The following is a 20233-nucleotide window of genomic DNA, read 5'->3' on the forward strand; positions in this document are numbered from 1 at the left end:
GTGCTCCAGCATCCTCCCATCTCCTGACTGAAGTAGGGAGACACTCTCCTGGGGAAGATGTCTGTGAGAGCAATGCAGAATGAGTGTCACTGGGGAAATGAAGTGTTCCATAATTAACAGGATCCATCCTCTTGTGACCTTGTTCTGAGATTCATGTCCTTTGCAGCTGTCTACGAGCAGTCGTGTGAAGCCCACATGTACAGAGGGGACTCATCAGGGTTCTACTACATAGACTCAGATGGAAGTGGCCCACTGGGACCGGCTCTTGTGTATTGCAACATGACAGGTATGCCAATAAGCTGAATTATTACAGTTAAACTTATGGAAGTGCCTACTATGTGCAAAACCAAGATGGGGAAAGTAGAATTTACCTAGTGGTAGCTTTATTTAGATGTACATTGTGACTCTAATTGGAATACAATGGCTCAGAAATATTAAGACATAAAGTTTTGGTTTTTTATTCTGTGAGAGGAGGGGAGGCAGAGAGACAGACGACAGACTCTTGCATGCACCTGACCGGGATCCATCTGGCAAGCCCACTAGGGGCAATGCTCTGCCCATCTGGGGCGTTGATCTGTTGTGAGAGAGAGAGGACCAAGAGGGGGGGGGATAGAGAAGCAGGTGGGTGCTTCCTCTGTGTGCCCTGACCAGGAATCAAACTCAGGACATTCACATGCCAGGTCAATGCTCTACCACTGAGCCAACTGGGCAGGGCCACATCATGTTGAGTAAGTGTCCCTCTTTGTAAAACAGCAGATGCCTACACTTACGACAGAACAGACACATACATTGGTCTTCCATTGGACCAATTAAGTGAAAATGTCCTCAGAAATCCCAAGCGAAGAAGCCTGGGAAGTAGCTGCATTCTCCTGGGTATGTCTCATTGTATCCTGTAATAGTTTCTTTTGTTGGAAACACTAAAGTGAATCATGAAAAGCACCAAGGCCCCAGACACTGACAAGCAGGGCATTCCTTGTGAAGGCTCTAATATAGCTTTTGATCAGGAGGGACTCACAAGTGTGGGGCTGTGAGAAGTGCTCCTCTGGGCCTCTACCGGGGCCTGAGGCTGTCTGCTTAGAGTTACCCTCCCTGCCCCTCAATAAAACACACATACAGATGACATGTCAGGGTCATGCGCCTCTGAGATCTTGAGCAAGGACAGAGAAGAGCTGACCACTGTCCTCCTCAGAGCACCACTGGGCATTCATGGCAACACACATGGCGATTATCAGCCTGTGTGCACACAGAGGTCCATGATCTGGTTTTCTTTCCTCCTGGGGTTTTTGCATTTGAGATATAGGAGAGGACTCAGACGTGTAGGCACTCGGGAAGGTGACAGGCCTCAACCGTCTGAGACCTCTACCTATTCAGAAAGCTCAGTAGCTCACACGGGTTGCTTAGAAATGTGTGGCAATATTATACAGTTTCGTAAAGTTGGCCATGTGAGTTTTTCTGGGCTTCCATTTCCTTATCTTTGCAGATAAAAAGGTGGCAACCAGCCCTCCCAGTGTTTCTCTCTGGATAGTGACACAGGGAAGAGATTCTGAGGACGCTGTCTTGGGGTTTGATTTCTCAGAGGCACAATGTCATGTTTAGACTATTATTGTGGGTCCAGAAATGGCTGCTAGTATTGCTATCAGTCCAGCCTTTTTTACCGTCGTGAGTTCACCGTCTTGACCAGTTGCATATTTGGAGATAGGATGTGATGAGTTAAATCATTTGACACGTGGCCTTCCTCGCCTTCTCAGAATGTGTACACTCCTTTTCCATCTGAAAGAACACAGGAAGCTGGCTTCATTTCCAAAGAGATGCTGTTTAGACAAATTGGAGTGTATTTCAGGCGTCTGTAAAAAAAGGGATTTTGCCTTCACTTCCCTGGAGGTCAATTTCCAGATTGTGAGGGATGGACCCACCTGGTCTGGAGGCTTCCAGCTTTTCATGATGAAGTCTGTTCTCTTCTTTTGTCTCAGGGAGACAGAAATGATTTGTGTTTACCTGAAATTGTATAAAAAGTTATTTCTTTTTCCATCTAACCACCCATTTTCCTATAAAAGACTGCTTATATAGTTTAGGGGCACACTATAAAGTATAGGACGTGTTTCAAAGTGCAACGTGGATCTAATTTGGCAAAGTAAACAGAAACTAAGGGATCTCATATACGGTGAGCCCGAGTCATTATTTCTATCCTGTTTACCAAACCGAACTGTAACGTTAACTTCAAGCAGGGTCGTTTGCCTGAGCAAGCGCTGGACCGGGAGCCACGGGTCGCCCTGCTCGTGTGCGGTGGAAGGCTCCAGGGAGCCGAAGGAACACACTCCTGGGGTTTCCTTAAGGGAGAGTCCAAACATCCTGGCTAAATCTGTTTGCAGTTACAGTTAATTTCTTTAGATCTCATTTCTGCTTCAAACCACAATGGATAGTAGCCAAGTACTTTCTTATTGTGCTGATGAATTAAATTCCCTGTTTTGTCTCCACGGGCTTGAAAGCTAAGGTTTCGTTAAATCTCAAATGTCCCTTCCCACAAAATAGTTTTGAAGTCTGTGAAAATAATATAATCTGGAATATTAAAGAAACGTGTCTTTGCTGGAGACCTTTAATATAAATATTTCTAGACAGGTGTAAAGCCAGGAGCCACCATTGTGGCCATTCACATGAAAGTTTGCATTGGATTGGGACAGTCGGTAAAGAAACAACAGAGCCAAAAACTGATGGGCCATCATCTTTAATCCTAGTTTGCACCCGGTGGGCAAGTAAAAACACACACTGGGCTCCAAAACCCACTCATTCAGTGCTCACAAAGCTACTGACTTATCCGACTTTCCTAGAATCAAAGGTTTCTAGCTCACCAGCCTTATTCACCTCTGTTCCCCATCTCCTTCCTTCTCCCTGCACAAACTGCACAAAACTGGCTTCTTCTTCAACACTCCGCCATCTTGGCTGCTTCTCCTCTCCTTCACGTGGCCTTTCTCTGCTCTCCTCTCTGCTCTCTCCTCTAATGCTTATCTCAGGAACCGAGAGAGCAAGCTCGGTCTGCCCCACTTTATAGTGCAGAAATCAAAACCTTTAATCCAATATACAAAATAAAGAAGTCTCTAATACAAAGTCACTTATCTGAGGCATGATGGGATTGCACCACCCCACATCAAAAAGTGTGGGAAAGGCTTAGTCCTAAAACCAAGCCCCAAGCTACAAGGATCCTGCCTGCCCACAGCCTGCTCCCAACACACATTAATATCACCTGGGCTACTGGCTTTCAGGTGGGCAGTGCCATCTTTAACAAAGGGAGCATAATAAATTTTATCTGCCCCACAACAGGGTAATCACTTAACTTTTTTGTAGAAGGGCTGTTTTGAGATACATTTAAATTTTCCCTTCTCTCCACTTAGACAGATTTCTATTATTACATTTTAACCATACAATACCATAAATCTATCATACTTGCCAGTAGCCCATAGGAGCTATTTGGGCATATCATTTTTCTTTGTGCCATAAACTGTGAACGTAAATGACACAGCGGCATTGTAACTGATGAACTCCTAAGCCTAAATCCATCTTCTACATGGCTCCTATTACCCTCAGTTTATTTGCTGAAAGGAGCCCTGAGGTCAGATCGAAGTAGGTCATTACGGAAATGAATAAATAACACCAGGCCCATTTAAGTAATTTCCCAGGAAAATATTTAAATATGAAAAGTCTAGTGAAAACACAATTAAAGGGGAGGGGTAATCAATGGACTTCCAGTTGCTATAGGAACACTCAGTCCCCTGAGTGAGCAGAGGGAGGGAGAGGATCTATTAAGTCATTTTTCCCCTGATTGAATATGAAGTTAAATTAGACATTCTGACTAAGTGTTTTTTGTTGTTGTTGTTCTTGCTAGTTTTTCATATTCTGCCATATTTTCCCTTAGGCTTTGAGCCAGAGTTCTTGCCATGGCCGGCCCTTGGGTGTTCTTTCTGTCTCTGAGGGTATTTGATGTGTGAGGTCTGTGAGAGCACAGGTGTGGCTGTTAGATCTCTCTCAGGCCCAGACTTTCATGGCGGGACCAGGGCAGGGACTGGCAGGACTTCTCAGTGGGTTGGTTGCTCATAGCATTGTTCTGATTTTTGAACCTGTTCATTTAGCAGCTATTAAACAATAAAAATAAACTATTATGTGACTACCCTCTTACCCTTGAAATTTGGAAAGTTTATATGTGGTCTGATTGTTGTACCAAATACATGTCACAGTGTAAGTTATGTGACATGATATTATAAATGTAATTGAGTCTGGGCAACTTGAAGTCAGCCTTTTAGCCACAGAACAATGGATGTTTTATACTGTGGGAGATTTATACCTTCCTGGCAGAAGGTGTATCTAGGGAAGGTAAAAGAAGTGAAGATGTTGTATTTTTGCTGTTTTTAGGTAGTTTCTGTTATAAACATTGTGGAGTGTGTATTGGTTGTTTATTAATCTCTTTTAAAAATATAGGTAATCAGTGTCACAGTCGTATGTCAGAATTTGCCAGTAGACATTGGTCTCGCTGTGGTTACTGCTCCGAATTATATCACCTACTCCAGGACATTGTGTGTTTTAGCGTGGGGATCAGTGAATGAGTTGCTAACACTATCCACCAGTTTTTGTCAAAAATACTTATTTTTATCATTTTGCACAATTATGTGGAGCTTGTTCATCAAATGTGCCTTTTACACAATCATTTGATTATCTTAGAAAAAGATGCTCAGACAGTTAAGGAATATATTTATTTAAAAGGTGCACATATTCACAATAAAAGTTGGTTTTCTTCTTATGGTAATGGAAAGAAAAATATTTCATTTATAATTTTGACTGATACTATGCAGAATGTTAAAAATGGGTTCCTTGAAAATTTTGACTACATTCAGGGTCATGCAAATTTCCATAAAGAAAATGTCCTAATAGTAACATTTTAAGAATTTCACTGACTTTGATTTCAACCTGAAAGACTTCTGGTAGCTACAAAAATAAAATCCTTAATTCACACAAAAGATGCTTCTGACTTCTATATTTATTTGTCAGTATTGTGGCCTAGTCACAGTCTCCATTCTCCTCCCTAACCCTGTTTCCACCCACAAGACGCAGCATGGACCTCGGTGCAGCACAACGGCTCCCACATGGCCCAGGTCAAAAGCTCGAACGAAGGACACCCCCACCCTGTGTTTTTCGAGTACACGGCCAGCCGGGACCAGCTCCAGGCCATAACTGACCATGCGCACCACTGCCAACAGGAGCTGACCTTCCTCTGCCGGAAGCCCAGGCTTTCAGGCCACCACGGTGAGTACTCAGAGCAGTGTCACACCATGGCAGTCACCTGGGCCTGCACCGATGCCAAGAACCTGTGCACTGTGGGACACCATCTGAAAATTACAGAGATGCTTTTCCTTGGAGCAAAGAGCAATGTCAACATAGATCGCGCCTTGTTCAAAGTCAAGAAGGATCTGAAGTCTCTTCCCAGACCCACCTGGGCCACTGGGCAGTGAAAGCCTCTCTTCCAGGCCTTACCCTCTCAGTGCTCGTCCACCATGGAGGGCAGCCCTGGTTTTCTGGAGGCTGGTCTGCCCCTTCTCTGACCAGGCATCTGGGAAGTGGGGTGAGCAGAGGGCGGTAGGCAGGGTCCACTGAGTTCAAGTTCCAAGCTGACCGCTCCGCTGTGTGCCTTGGGAAATTGTTTCATCTTTCTGAGTTTTGAGAACTAAACTTGCCAGAAGTTAATGGCACAGCATCTATCAATAGCACAAAGTAAACGGTCCAGCGTATTGGATTTTTAAGTGGGTCCGGGAAGGCTGAGTGCTTACTAGTGGTTGATTACTGCAGAATACATCACTGAACTGAAATCAAGTGTTCCCAGGAGAAGGAGAAAGCCACCTCTCAGAGAGCAGGTTGGTGCTAGGGAACAGTGTGGGCTGGGTGGTCTAACCAGGGAAGACAAGGCCAAGGTCAGAGCCAACCACCAGCAGAGTCAGACACAAGCCAGTCAGGGCGGCAGGGAGCAGACTCCCCTGCACATGCTAGCATTTGGCCTGCTCCAGACCTGGACACCACACGAGGTTTCAGAGTCTACCAATTAATGTGCAAGTGAGATTGCTCATTGTTATCCCTTTGGCAGAAATATATAAAACAGCAACAAAAAGAGTATTTAATTGGAGCTAAGTGGAAATCACAATAAGAAAAAAGACTTTTAAACTTATTAAAACCTTGGTAAGGACTTCATCATCTATGCATGCCTGAGCTGTTTGCATTTCTTATACACTGCAACCGGAGAATTTTCAGCAGAAACTCAACTTAAACAAACTCAGTATATTTCTCGAAGCTTTTAATTAGGGGAGAGATGAGGCGGGCAAATAGTGAAGCCTAATGCACCTCACGCTGGTGATGCTAACTTAATCTGTCTGCATTATCAGTAGAAACAAACAGGTGTGCGGGGCACTGGAGGGCCCTCGTGTGGAAGAGAAAACAGGGCCTTCAGTGGGAGCCCTCGTTAATGTGAGGACAGCACAAGGTGACGGCCACAGTGCAGCAAGTAGCTTAGGAGTTGCGTAGGGGAGACTGGAGACTGTCCATCAAAATTCATTTCTAGCCCAAGAATTTGCTACCCTTCAAATTCTCAGAAGATGTAGGACCTTGGGGTTGCTGGTAACCAGGAGAGGGGAGGAGACAGGGTGCAGCCACTGGGGCTCCAGGGCAGCAGCCTGGGTGTCGCTTTGGTTTTTTCAGGAGGGCTGGGCGAAGCCCATGGGCCTGAGATCTGTTCCAGGTCCAGGAGCATTTTCCCTTCCTTCCTTCTGTGTCCTTAAGGTTTCTGCGGTGCAGGTCATTCTGGGGAACATGACTATGGGAAGCTAATGGGGCAGTTATGTGAAAGTTAGTGTGGATTCTAGGAAACAATGTAGCCGCCATCCTGTGTCTGCTGTCACTGAGGATTGGCTGTGGCTGCAGAGAAAGACCATGAATCAGGGGCTGACATGACTTGGGGGGTGGGGAGTCCCACACCCTGCTCATCAGCATCTCTCCTTTTCACTTCAGTCTCTATTTTTTTTTTCTTTTCCGAGTGAGAGGAGGGGAGACAGACAGACTTCCACATGCGTCCTGACCAGAATCCACCTGGCAACCCCCTTCTTGAACTGATGCTCTGCCTATCTGGGGCCATGCTTGCAACTGAGCTATTTTTAGCACCTGAGGCACAGGATCCATGGAACTACCCTCAGCACCTGGGGACAATGTGCTCTAACCAATCAAGCTATGGCTGTGGGACCAGAAGGAGGTGGGGAGAAGCAGGTGGTGGCTTCTCCTGTGTACCCTGACTAAGAATTGAACCCAGAACATCCACAGGCCAGGCCAACACTCTACCACTGAACCAGCTGGCCAGGGTTCAGTCTCTAATCCTTTTTCATGTTATTTTAAATTTCTTTATACGAATTCTCTAAAAATACTCAAGAAAATTCTGAATGGAGCCAAATGTATTTTTACCTTAATAAAACTGAATGGTTCTAATTTTATAGAGAAAATGAAATACTGCCATGTAATCATACAGTTGTGCATTGTGTATAATGACTTCTGTGTTCTTCCATCTGTGAAAGAATGTGTTGAATCATTACCTTTTTAAAATGGTATCTTGAAACATATTTATTAAATATCTGTGCTAAAAAGATCTATCTTCTGGAAATAAGTTTCCAACGTGTTAAAACAACAAAAGACTACTGTAGGTTTCTCTGCCTGCATCTCAGCCCCGAGCCTGCTGGTGGTGACGAGGGCGGTGGGGCTGTTGACCAGCGAAGCTGAAGATTGTCAGCAGAGGCAGGAGTCTCCTGGGACCGGGGCCCTAGGAGCAGTGGCCTGGTCAGTTACGGCGAGGCCAGGCTGTGTTCCAGGTTCTGGGCAGGGGCCGATGGGGACAGCCTAAGGGTTTGGAAGAGCACACGGAAGTGGACAGGCATCTTGGCAGAGCCACTCTATTTGAAGTCGCTTCCGTTTCCCCTGCTCCTCTCACTCACTGTGTACTAGAAACTGCTTTCCCTCCACCCTCCAGCCTGCTCTGCCTTCACAACTGTCCTTGTCCTGGTGTGCCATGACCCGAAAGGGGCCTGGCAGTGTCTTGAGAGTGCCTGTAGCGGTGAGGGCCTCTGTCCTGACCCCGGGCTGCGCGGACCTGACCAGGGGCCTGGGCTGAGGAAGTGGGCTGGGCTCACCCGAGGTGTCCTGCCTCGCCCCTCAGTGCAGGCAGCAGGAAGGCTTCCCCGTGCCATTGCTCTAGCTGCCAAGCGCAGAGCCAGCCCAGACAGTGTGTAAAACATCACGTCTCCTAAAACGTCTCAGACATGATAGAAAGTACCTGTATTTAGCTAATGAATAAAGGGAAAGAAGTCTACATTTTACAAAATTCTTTCAATGGCATCTTAGGATCTCAAACATTTTAGATTCAGTATATAAATTACACTGTTTTTCTTTTTATTTTGATGACAAATTTTTAGTGTAATTTTCAAATAAGTTGTGTATTTGGAATCCTCAAGAGAAATCTATAATATATGTAATATCAGTCCTGAATGAGTTAGGGATTACTTGTTCATTTTATCATAAGAGAAAAAAAATATGACTCTAATACAAGTCTTGATATTAAAATATATTCAAACAGTTTGAAGTCCTCTTAAAAATGAGCTTACTCAAAATTAAGATATGCTCACTCTCTCTGTTTTCACAGAGGGGAGTAAGGGGACTGTGCTGGGGAGGCAGGTAGTGGGGCCAAGGGAGGTGTCACCTTTCTCACACTTGTCTTTCAGATGGAAGCCTAGGGAGCTGGAGGGTTGGAAGAACCAATGACACAGACACTTACCGGGCAGGTGCGCTGCCTGCTGCTCACAGGTGTGCTTGTGGATCAGAGGGGAACTGCACTGATTCTCAGTGTTACTGCGGCTGTGATGCTGACCGGGATGAATGGTGATTTCCATATAATTTCCCTGTGTAAACTGTGATTTCTTTTATATTGCTTAAGCTCTGCACCTTAGGCAGACATTGGACAAGACAACACAGGAGAGACAATAGATTAAAGGATCCCTAGCAAGTGAAAAGTATAAGCTTTGACATGAGCGATGTAACTAATTTGAAGCCTAAACTATTAAGGTGGCTATTTCTGTTTACCTGAGAATAAATAATCATGCTTGTTTTATTTTTCCAACAAGACAAAATAGGAATACTAGATAAATGTTTCCCATTTACTAAAAGTGAAGGAGCAGACTTCTTAAAGTTGAGTTTCACCCAGTTAATAAGATAATCACCGCATGGCTGACCTAGGGCTATTTGCTGACCTCTCTCTAATTTCTCGTCATGTTTCCAAATGGCCACAAAGGGAAAACCAGATAAACCTTGAGCCCATGAAAGAGTATGCGTAGACAATTTATGTAACACATCACTGTCCCTACAGCTGGAGGTCTTAAAGGCTACAAACCTGAAGAAATGTGGATGAGGACAAATCTTTCAGTTAGCACTCTAGGTAAAATATAATCATAACAACTCCCTGAAAACTCATGTCTACAGACCTGCTCTCACACAGACTTAGAGTCCATAGTTACACGACCTGGATGGTCCTTAAATTAGGTTAACATGGCTGCAGGTTGGCGGCACCGGTGGCTCATGGTTGAGTTTCATGAAGTTTTTACTGGAGCCCTGCTTCCCGCTTTGTGCAGACCTCACAGGATTCTCACAGGTAAAGTGCCACCAAACATGAGCTCACAGTCCGGTACTACACACAGCACTGGAGAAGAGGAGATGTAGAGGCAGAAGAAACCACAAAGGTATAGATGTGATACCTAAAAGCCCCAGATAATGGATACAGTAAAAACAAGAGATAAAATAAATATGTAAGCCATTTGCAAAATAAACACTGGCATTAAAACATGCCAAGGCCATCAGATACAACTTACAGAGATGGCTGCGATTTTACAATAGAACCAAATGAATGTTTAGAAATGAAAATATCATTGAAATGTAATTAAAATAATTTTTAAAAAAATTTAAAAATGACTATCATCAGATCAGACAGTAGACACAAGGGATCAGAAAATTGGTGAAATGGGAAATACATGTAAACAAACAACAGTGTAGCACAGAGAGGATCCAAGTGCTAACCAAGAAGCAGAGACATAGAGGAGTGGTGAGGAGACTGAACATGTATCTGATTTAAGTTCCAAAAGAGAAGATCGAAGATAAGGGGCAATGTTCACATGGCTGAGAAATTTCCAGGTTTGGGGAAGTGCTAGATTACCAAGCAGGATAAACAAGTTAATTCATAGCTAGAGACACATCAGGGTAAAATCAAAGGACACTGAAGAGAATGTTAACGGAGCAGAGATGGAAGGCTCTTACAGGAAAGACAATTAGACAGCTAACGGAACTCCCCTCAGCAGCACAGCACACAGGTGGGACACCGGTCACAACATGCAAGTGAAACAACTGTGAAATTCCAAGTGTTCACCATTTTCAAAAGTGAGATAATACTAAGATCCAGACAAACAGGCACTGAAGAAATTTACCTCCAGCATACTCTACAAGAAAAGTAAAGCCAGTTTTCAGAATGAAAGAAAGTAGTCTGAAGATCTCAGATGCAAGAAGAAATATTGAGGGAAGAAATTTGTAAACCTGGAGGTTAAACAAATAAAACAGGTAAATACTAAACATCGGTAACATATAACTAAAAATAAACACTAACATCGAAACATGAGAAAATAATAAGATCCTATTAACAAAGATGACTTTCAATTACAAAGGAACTAAAAGAATGTTTAGAAATGAAAATATAAATTGAAATTTAAAAGTTGGTTTGTAAATATTTATTAGCATTAGAATGCTTAAACTGTAGACATTAAGATTTTAAGTGCAACTTCTAAAAGAGTAGAAACAGAGCATGTGGTGTTTAAATCAGTAGGGGGAAGAAAGAAAAAATGGGATTTAAACAATTTAGTTAACCTAAAATATAGGAAAAGAAATCTAAACAAGAAGAGAAAGCAGCAAGCATGAAATAAGATTTAAAAATGTATGGTTATTCATACACAATAAATCAGACAAAAATATTCACTTACATATAAATATGCCATATTGAATTAAAAACAAGTATATTTTGTCTATACACCTACAAATATTGAAAGTAAAATGCTAGAAACAGTTTTCCCTGATAAATATACAGAGAAGTCATTTTAAAAGTCTTAATATGAACAAAGAACCCAGCCTGGCTTTGCAAGAGGGACGACAAAAAGAACAGTAAGCCCGACCGAGAGACCTGGAGCTTTCAAATGTGTAATCCTGGGTGATGGTGATTATAGGGTCACCAGTCCGTTCTTCTACCCAGCAATCAGAAGACGTGAAAGTTGACCCAATATTCCCCCCCTATAATCTTTCTCAACAAGTTAAAGTACTTACAGCTGTGTTATCCCTCCAAAGTGTCTACCGAAAAAACAGGAAACAGGAAGAATAATTTCTAGAGCATTAGGAGGAACTAAAACAGAAAAGAATTGGATTTGTATGTTCTCTTACTGAATATTTAAAACTTGTGAGAAATGGTCATGTCTAGATATGCAGTATTTACAAACTTTGGGGGGAGAAAACCGAGAAGCAACAAAAAAATTGAGATATAAGTAGAAATGAGGCTGTTTGGAACAAACCTGGTGACCGTGGCAATTATCAAATCTCAGGTGAAGTGTGGGCCGTTGGTGATGGCTGGGACTAAGAACGAAGTTTGAAATAAGAATTCTTTAAATTTTCCTCAGATTCAGGAAGGCGCTTTGTAAACAAAAATGGAAAGGGCGTCTGTAATACACGCAACATGCATCGTGATTTTCCTTACATGTTTGCAGGGCTCTGTGTGCACGTCTGTGTTACAGACAGAATTAATGTGTAGGTACGCACTACATTAAACAGTGCAATTTGTTCTTGAATTTGTTCTTTTTTTTTTCTTGAAATTTCAGGAATCCTTAATTAACTAGTACGCTTATATTTTTCCTTCAAGATGTTCTACCAAATACCAATCACAAGAATTAAAATACTTACTTGTAACATTTCCACCAGGAATTAATTTTGGGTATTATCCCCAGATTTAAAACAAAATAAATTCCTGGACTGGCTCCCCATAATCCAGTGGTACCTGCTGGCTTGTGGCCACAGTTCCTGCCAAAGACAGGCATTCTGTTTATGGGGTGTCAGCCTCCACCAGCAGCCCCCACTGTCCTCACTTGGAGGCCACCAGCAGGAGTCACAGGGGCTTAGCGCAGTAAGGCCATGTGTTCTTTAGTCTGTTTTTGGAAACAACCTGATTCAAAAAAATTGTTTATTAACTTTCATGATAAATAATTTATATTTTTCATATCTTACCATATACACTGCCAGTCACTTTATTAAAATTTTTAAACAAAATTAAAATCTCAGTGATTTTTAAAACTTCAACATTAAAAGAAGATTTTGATGCCTAAACAGAATTGTAACAGTTCACTGTTAAGTTATGCAAGTTGTTTTCAGCAAAGACATCAGGGTTGAACCTTATGAAGTTGCTGATTTTTTTACCTGCACGAGTGGCAGGTTCATATGCTGTCCCTGTCTACCCGGGACTGAGTGGTGGCTTTGTAATTGTTAGAAATTGAAACCGACTAGGTTTTACACAGGTTCAGAGTGTCAGAACGATCACTTAGACAAACTCTTATTTGTCCATAAGTCAAAAGCACATATGCAATTGGAGTATATAATAGAAACTATGAACAGTTACAAGGGAAGGGACATCTCCTTATTTGTCCAGAGAGGACATCAGAACCACCCAGTACTTGGTCCCTGTCCTCTGGCTCCCGGTTCAGCCTCTGTTGCATTGTAACTACAGTTAGTCACGCCTTCCCAAATACTCGCTGGCACGAATATGTTATTGTTATTATTTATAACATCCACTAGGTTTTCTGGGACATTGCTGGTGGTTTTTATACCCACATCCCCAGCACGCAGAGCCTGGCAGACAGAAGAACTGCAGCAAGCATCAGTCAAATGAATGGATGGTGGCAGTAACTGACAAAGCCCTTCCTCGTGCAGTATCCACTGATTAATTTTAAGATTGCATTGTGTCATACCTTCACCTGGTTTTGAATCGGTATTTTGCTATATTTTTTGTATTAAAATTTATGGTATTAACAATTAAAGAAATGCCTAGTTACCACAATAGGAATTCAGAAACTTTAGTAAAAACAATCTGAGAACTGAAAACCTCACTCCTGTCAGGCGGTTTCTCCCAGGCTGGCTGCTCTCCCAGGTATAAGCTCTGCATGTAAGTGCTGCTCAGTGGCCGACAGGGAAAGAGAGGTGAACTGCTCTACTGTGTTGAAATGTGGTCTCGTGCCTGTGCCTGTGAGCAGACTTGGAACCTGCCAGCTTTCCTGACTGTGGTCCTGTAGGTGGACTGTGGCCTGGGGCCCTCAGACGACCTCATTAAACACTTGACCATGCCTGTAAATGTGCAGATGAGCCATTAGACTTCCCAACTGTTAGGTATGTAGAGAGTTAGCTTACTACCTCTTGAACTGCAGGAAAAGGCTATGAGTTCTCTGTATGTCACTCCGAGGAAGGTGAAGGTTGTTGTACTTGTTTTCCAGGACCAGTGACACCGTAGTCCTTTCCCATAAGGAGCACCTGCCAGTCCGTTCAATTGTGAGGACAGATGCGGGCCAACCACATTCTGAAGCCTCCTACACACTGGGGCCTCTGCTCTGCAGGGGGGACAGTAAGTCGTGGGGAGGGAGGTGTCCTGAGTATGGGTTCACAAGGGCACTGTCTCTCCTGATAATCCATGCTTCATGAGGGATGTATTATTAGCTTATAAAATAAGTGTGCATCATAATCGTAATTGAGAAAAATTATATTGCCTGTGGGTTCTGTGTCTCTTCTGTAGTAGATCAATCAGAGTACTGCTGTGAGGGCTCATGGAATCATCTGAAATACTATGTCACTTGGTCAGCAAACATGTAATATATACCTACTAAGTACAGGGCACTTTGATGAATGCTGAGATGCCTAAAATGGACGAGATGGAGAAAATGAAAGGACAGTACCTACCAAGTGTGCCTGTTTCTTGATGCCTTCAGGCAGTCGGAGTTTTCACACAGAAAACCTCCCGCCCCTCACTCCTCTCACCTCTCTGCTGGCATCAGGTGGCTCTCACAGCCTTCCCTCCCCCAAATAGTTAAACTAGAAAGTTTGTGAGCATGAGCTTCACCTTTTCTCCTTGTAATCTATCTTCAATAGACTCTATTCAGGCACTTCCTCCATTGCTTCCCAGAAACTGCTTTTTCCAGGTCCCCAGGGAGACCACAGTGTTCCTAAGTCCCACGTGGTTCTCAGCTGCTGTCCAGATTGGCTGGTCAGCTACTTGGGGCTCCTCTCTCTCCTGATTCACTCTTCTTGACTCACTTTCCTCACTTGGAGGCCACAAGCCAACAAATGCTTTCTTCTTTTCCTCCCCTTCCCGTTCTTCCTTTGTCTCAGCTGTGGGACAGTGATGGGGTGCCCCGGGCTCCATTCCAGCCCGGTCTCCTCTCTGCAATTCATTGGTGATCTTTTCCCATGGGCTCATGGCTTTAGATACCACAGTAGTGGCAGTGACCCCATGTCTATACCTCAGACCCTGTCTCCCTGAACTCCAGGCCCTGGCTCTAACTAACCAGCTATTCTGCACATTTCAAAAAAATGAAAAGAAAAAAAAGAGATATTTCCATAACTCAGTGCATGGCAACCCCATTATTCAGTTGCTCCTTAGACTGAAAACATTACAGCCACTAAGGACTCCTCTTTTCTTCCTCATGACCCACATCTTTTTTTTTTTTTTTTTTTGCATTCTTCCGAAGCTGGAAATGGGGAGAGACAGTCAGACAGACTCCCGCATGCGCTCGACCGGGATCCACCCAGCACGCCCACCAGGGGCGAGGCTCTGCCCACCAGGGGGCGATGCTCTGCCCCTCCGGGGCGTCGCTCTGTCGTGACCAGAGCCACTCTAGCGCCTGGGGCAGAGGCCAAGGAGCCATCCCCAGCGCCCGGGCCATCTTTGCTCCAATGGAGCCTTGGCTGCGGGAGGGGAAGAGAGAGACAGAGTGGAAGGGGGGGGTGGAGAAGCAAATGGGCGCTTCTCCTATGTGCTCTGGCCAGGAATTGAACCCGGGTCCCCCGCACGCCAGGCGTACGCTCCACCGCTGAGCCAACCAGCCAGGGCCATGACCCACATCTTAATTGCTTCAATTTTTTTAAATGATCCATTATCCACCTCCATTGCTACCCATGCTTGATTATGGCCGTGGCCCCAGAGCTGGTCAGCCAGCTCCTGCCATGGTCCACTGAGATGCTACTGTACACAGCAGCCAGCAGGAGTGACATCCGGCTGCCACATCAGTCCTCTGCCCCAACCCTTCCAGGGGTGCTCACATAAGAGGAGGGGCCAGTGTCAGTGGCGCCCAGGCCGTGCTGGCTGGTGCTCTCCTCTGAGCCCCGTGGGGCCATGCGGGAGGGCTGTCTGTGGAGCTATATCTTCCCGGGGAGGCCTAGGGGGAGAGGTGGCATGTGAGAAAATCCTGGCACTTCTGAACCTTGCTGTTGAATAAAAGTAAGAGTTTCTCATTTCAGAGAATAAAAATATCGAGATGTGCCTAGTCAGAATGTAGAGAGCACATTAATATACCCTGACAGACAATGGAATGAAGACGTGTTTGTCTTACTTGTGCATAAAAATGCAGAGCACATTCCTGTTTCTGGATAAACATCTGTCCCACAGCTCACCTACAACCTGGGCAGATGCATGAGGCAGTTATCTCAGCACTCTGGACAGCAACTTGTAGCAGGAAGAGAAACCAGGATTCACCATGTATTATCCCTCCAGCATCTCAGAGGGCCTAGATAGGGCTCTGGTCCCAGAGAGAAAGAGCTGCAGAAGCAGCCCTGGAGTCCTGGCTGGAGGATGGTACAGGGAACTCCTCTCTCACAGGGAGTGCACAAATCACATTTACTCCCTTTCCTCTGTTTTCTGAAGCCCCAGACACCAGCTGGTCCTCTGGCAATAGTGACAGAGGCTGCCTCGGGCGCCCAGAGTACAAACCTGTGAGAGAAGAAGGCTTCTGCTTTGAACATGGCGGCCATGGCTCCGGAACTGGGGACAACTCATGCGACTTCTGTGTTCTTTTTCTGTTCAACCGTCACTTGGCAATAAACATGGGTACAGTTGCAGAAGTGCCTAAGAGAGGGCAATAGGGCTGTTTTCTAGTTGAGAAGACAGCAACAGGGACCCGGTGAGTAGCTGAAAGAGCACAGAGAGGGAACTGCTTAGGGAAGCAGGGCCACCGGTTGTTTATGAAGTCTGGGGCTCCCCTCAGAGATGCACATGCATGGGTCTGACTGTAACTATGGACCAAAGAAGTGAGAACTGAACTAAGAGGCTATACCCAGGACCCAGACTTGCCACTGAGTAGCGCACGAGTGAGGCAGATCTGAAGAGCCCTGAAAACTCCTTGAACACTGGCTTGTCATTAGCGTCATGACCCACTGCAGGCAGGTCAGATGCAGTGCTAGATCATAACCAGACCAACTGCCTGCCAAAAAAAAAGGAAAGAAAGAAAAAAGAAAAATGTCAACATGCTTCATAAAAGTTAAACAAAGCCCAGAATTGGTTAACATAATATTTAAGATATCTAGGAAGTAATCCAAAATTAGTTACCATACAAAGAACCAGAAAAACCTGAGCTTGCATAGGAAAAGATAATCAACAGGTACTAATTTCAATATCACAGAGGTTAGAATGATCTGAAAAAAAACTTTAAGATGACTATTACACAAACATTCTAACAAGTAATCATAAGCACTTCTAAGACGAATCGAAAAAGAGGACATTTCAGCAAAGAAATAGGATACATAGAGAAGAGTTAAATGAAGTGTAGAACTGAAAGTCTAGGAACAAGTAGAAAATACACAGGATGGGCTACATGTCAGAGTTGAGATGAAATAGCCGATGATCTTGAAGATAAAGTATCCAATTAGGAAAAAAGAAAACAGATTGAAATGAAATGAACAAGGCCTAAGGGACATAATAATAAAAGACTTAACATTCATACAGTTGAATTTCCAGAAGAAGACAGGAAAGAGCACAGAGCTGAAGAAGTATTTGAAAAATTAATGGTTGGAAACTTTCTAAGTTTGGCAAAAGACAGGTAGTTGAATAAACCTGAAACAGTATAAACTCAAAGAAATTCATGTCCAGACACAATATAAGCAAACTGTTGTAAAGTATAGACAATGAGAAAATCAGCCAGAAAGCATATGATGCATTATATACAGAGAAACACCAGTTCATACGACAATGAATTTCTCACCAGAAATGTGAAAACCAGAAGAATTGGCAAAACACTTCTCAAGTGCTGAAAATATTGTCAGTCCAGAATTCTATATTCAGCAAAAATATTTTTCAGGAATGAAGCTCACATGAGGAAATTCTCAGATGAAGGAAAACTAAAAACACTCATTGCCAGAGACCTGCTTTAAAAGAATTTCTAAAGGAAGTTTTCAAACAGAAGGGAAATGACATCAGAAGGAAATCTGAGACATCAAGAATAGAAAATAAGCATTAGAAATGGTAAATATCTGAGTAAATTAAACAGACCATTCTCTTATTGAGCTATTTTAAATAGATTTGAGGGTTGAAAGAAAAAAATACATCATCTTAGAGGGTTTTTAATTTATGTAGATGTAATATGCCGCAACAACGTAAAGGGGACCGACTAAAAGAGCAAAATGGCTGGTGAGGTGTTTACATTTCACCTGAAATAGTTGAGGATAAAGAGCCTAAGAAGACTGAAAAGGTAAGAATACATATGTTGTAATTCCTAGAACAAGCAATAAAGAAACCACTACAGACAAATAAAAATAGAATACTAAAAAGTGTTTAAGCCAAATGCAGACAGGAAAGGGGAAACAGGAGAACAAAAACTAGAAAAAACAGGAAAAAATAATAAAATGATAGATCTAAAGTGACACATCAACATTTGTATTTAAGGTAAATGGTCTAAACGGACCAGTTAAAAGACAGATTGTTCCGGCTCAACTATGTATAAGAAGCTCACTTCAAATATAATGACATAATAAATTACAGGGATGAAAAAGACATACTACTCAAACACTAGTTAAAAGAAAGCTGATGTTTCTAAATTAAAATCTTTGCTTAAAAGCAAATTAAGAGATACAAAAATGGGACCAAGAAGACATGTGAATCTTAAATGTGTATGTTAATAATGGAGCTTCAAAATACATAAAGCAAAAACTGACAGGATGTAAAGAAGAAACAGACAAATCTATAATATAATTAGAGAATTCACTACTTCTCTTTTATTAACCTGTGGAACTAACGGGGAAAATCTGCAAGGATATAGAAGACCAGACTTTACCACAAACCAGCTGAATCTAATTGACATTTATAGAACTCTCTACCAAGAAAGAGCACAAGATACTTCCTTCAAATGCACATAGGTATTTATCCTAGAAACACTGTATCTTGTGTCATAAAACAAACTTTAGCAAATATTAAATAATTTAAATCATACAAAACACACTCTCTGACAGGAATTAAACTAGAAATAAATAGGAAAGTTAATGAGAAAGCCTTCAAATACTTAAAAATTAAACACCAAGGTGTTAAATAATACATGAGTCAAGGTCTCAACAGATATTATAAAATATATGGAACTGAATGAAAATGAAAATATAATATATCAAAATTGATCAGATGCATCAGGTTTGAAACCCCAAGGTCACTGACTTAAGCATGGGCTCATCCAGCTTGATCATGGGCTCACCAGCTTCAGTGTGGGGTTGCTGGCTTGAGCATGGGATCATAGACATGACCCCATGGTTGCTGTCTTGAAGCCCAAGGTCACCGACTTGAGCCCAGGGTCGCTGGCTTGAGCAAGGCATCACTTGCTCTGGTGTAGCCCTCCCCCCACCCCGGTCAAGGCACATACATATGAGAAAGCAATCAATGAACAACTAATGAGACTATGGAGCCACAATGAAAAATTGATGCTTCTCATCTCTCTCCCTTCTTGTCTGTCTCTATTTGTCCTTCTGTCTGTCTCTGTCACAAAACAAAAATTGGTCGAATGGAGGTATAGCAGCCCTTATAGGGATATTTATAGTATTAAATGCTTATATTGCAAAAGAAAAAAATCTCAATTCAATAATTTACGCTTTCACCAAAAAAAAACTAGAAAAAGTAATCAAAAGCAAGCAGAAGAAGAAAATGATTGAGAACAAATATCAATTAAAAGCAGAATCAATAGAAGTTAAAGACACAATGATTCTTTTAAAAAACCAATGACATTGATAAACCTCTGGGAAAGCTTTTAAAAAGAGAGTAGATAAAAATTACTGATATGAGAATGAAAGTTGGGATATCGCTACAGACCCCACAGACATCAACAGTACAATGAGAATATACATCAAACGGCTTTACAAACACAAATTCTAAAACATAGATGAAATGGACCAATTCCTTGAAAACTAAGTACAAAAACTTACTCGTGATGAAACAAACAACTGTGATAGACCTAAAAGTTTTAACGGAATTGAATTTGTAACTAAAAGCCTTCTGGGAAAAAAAAAATCCAGATTGCAGTGGTTTCACTGGTGAATTCTACAAGAGAAGAAATAACACCATATCCACACAATCTCTCCCAGAAAATAAAAGACGAAATTTTTTCCAACTAATGAGGAAACAATGCCCTGATAACCAAACAAGACAAAGAAAATGCAAAAAACAAACAAGAAAGAAAGAAAGAAAGAAAGAAAGAAAGAAAGAAAGAAAGAAAGAAAGAAGATAATTACAAATGAGGATTTTAGCAAAGTATCTAGGACTATTAAAAGAATCACCAGCCAAGTTTTATACCAGGATGCCAAGCTGATCCCCTATTTGAAAATTAGTCATTGTCATGAACTTTATCAATAGTCTAAAGATAAAAGTCACACCACATGCATTTTCTACATGAATTGCTATCAACATAATTTTAATTATGATAAATTCAAAATTCAACATAGATTCATCATAATAGCATTTGCAATAAAATTCATAGCAAACTAGGAATAAAAGGGGATGTCGTCAGCCTAATAAATGGTATCTATACAAAAACAGCTAGCAACATAATTATGGGTGAAAAACTGAATGCTTTCCCCCTAAAAC

At 42.4% G+C, this 20233-nt stretch overlaps 1 protein-coding gene across 1 annotated transcript in view; it reads left to right on the forward strand.

Moving 5' to 3' along the window:
• LOC136322280 (contactin-associated protein-like 3) overlaps positions 1-20233 on the forward strand; it is a 68302-nt gene that overhangs the window by 27133 nt on the left and 20936 nt on the right. Inside the window, exons 9-12 of the mRNA XM_066254373.1 lie at positions 167-286; positions 5092-5289; positions 8790-8946; positions 13626-13753. Of these exons, the coding sequence (XP_066110470.1) occupies positions 167-286; positions 5092-5289; positions 8790-8946; positions 13626-13753 (603 nt within the window). The remainder of the gene's footprint in view (positions 1-166; positions 287-5091; positions 5290-8789; positions 8947-13625; positions 13754-20233) is intronic.

Source organism: Saccopteryx bilineata, chromosome 2 (assembly GCF_036850765.1).
Source record: "Saccopteryx bilineata isolate mSacBil1 chromosome 2, mSacBil1_pri_phased_curated, whole genome shotgun sequence".
Classification (NCBI taxonomy): domain Eukaryota; kingdom Metazoa; phylum Chordata; class Mammalia; order Chiroptera; family Emballonuridae; genus Saccopteryx; species Saccopteryx bilineata.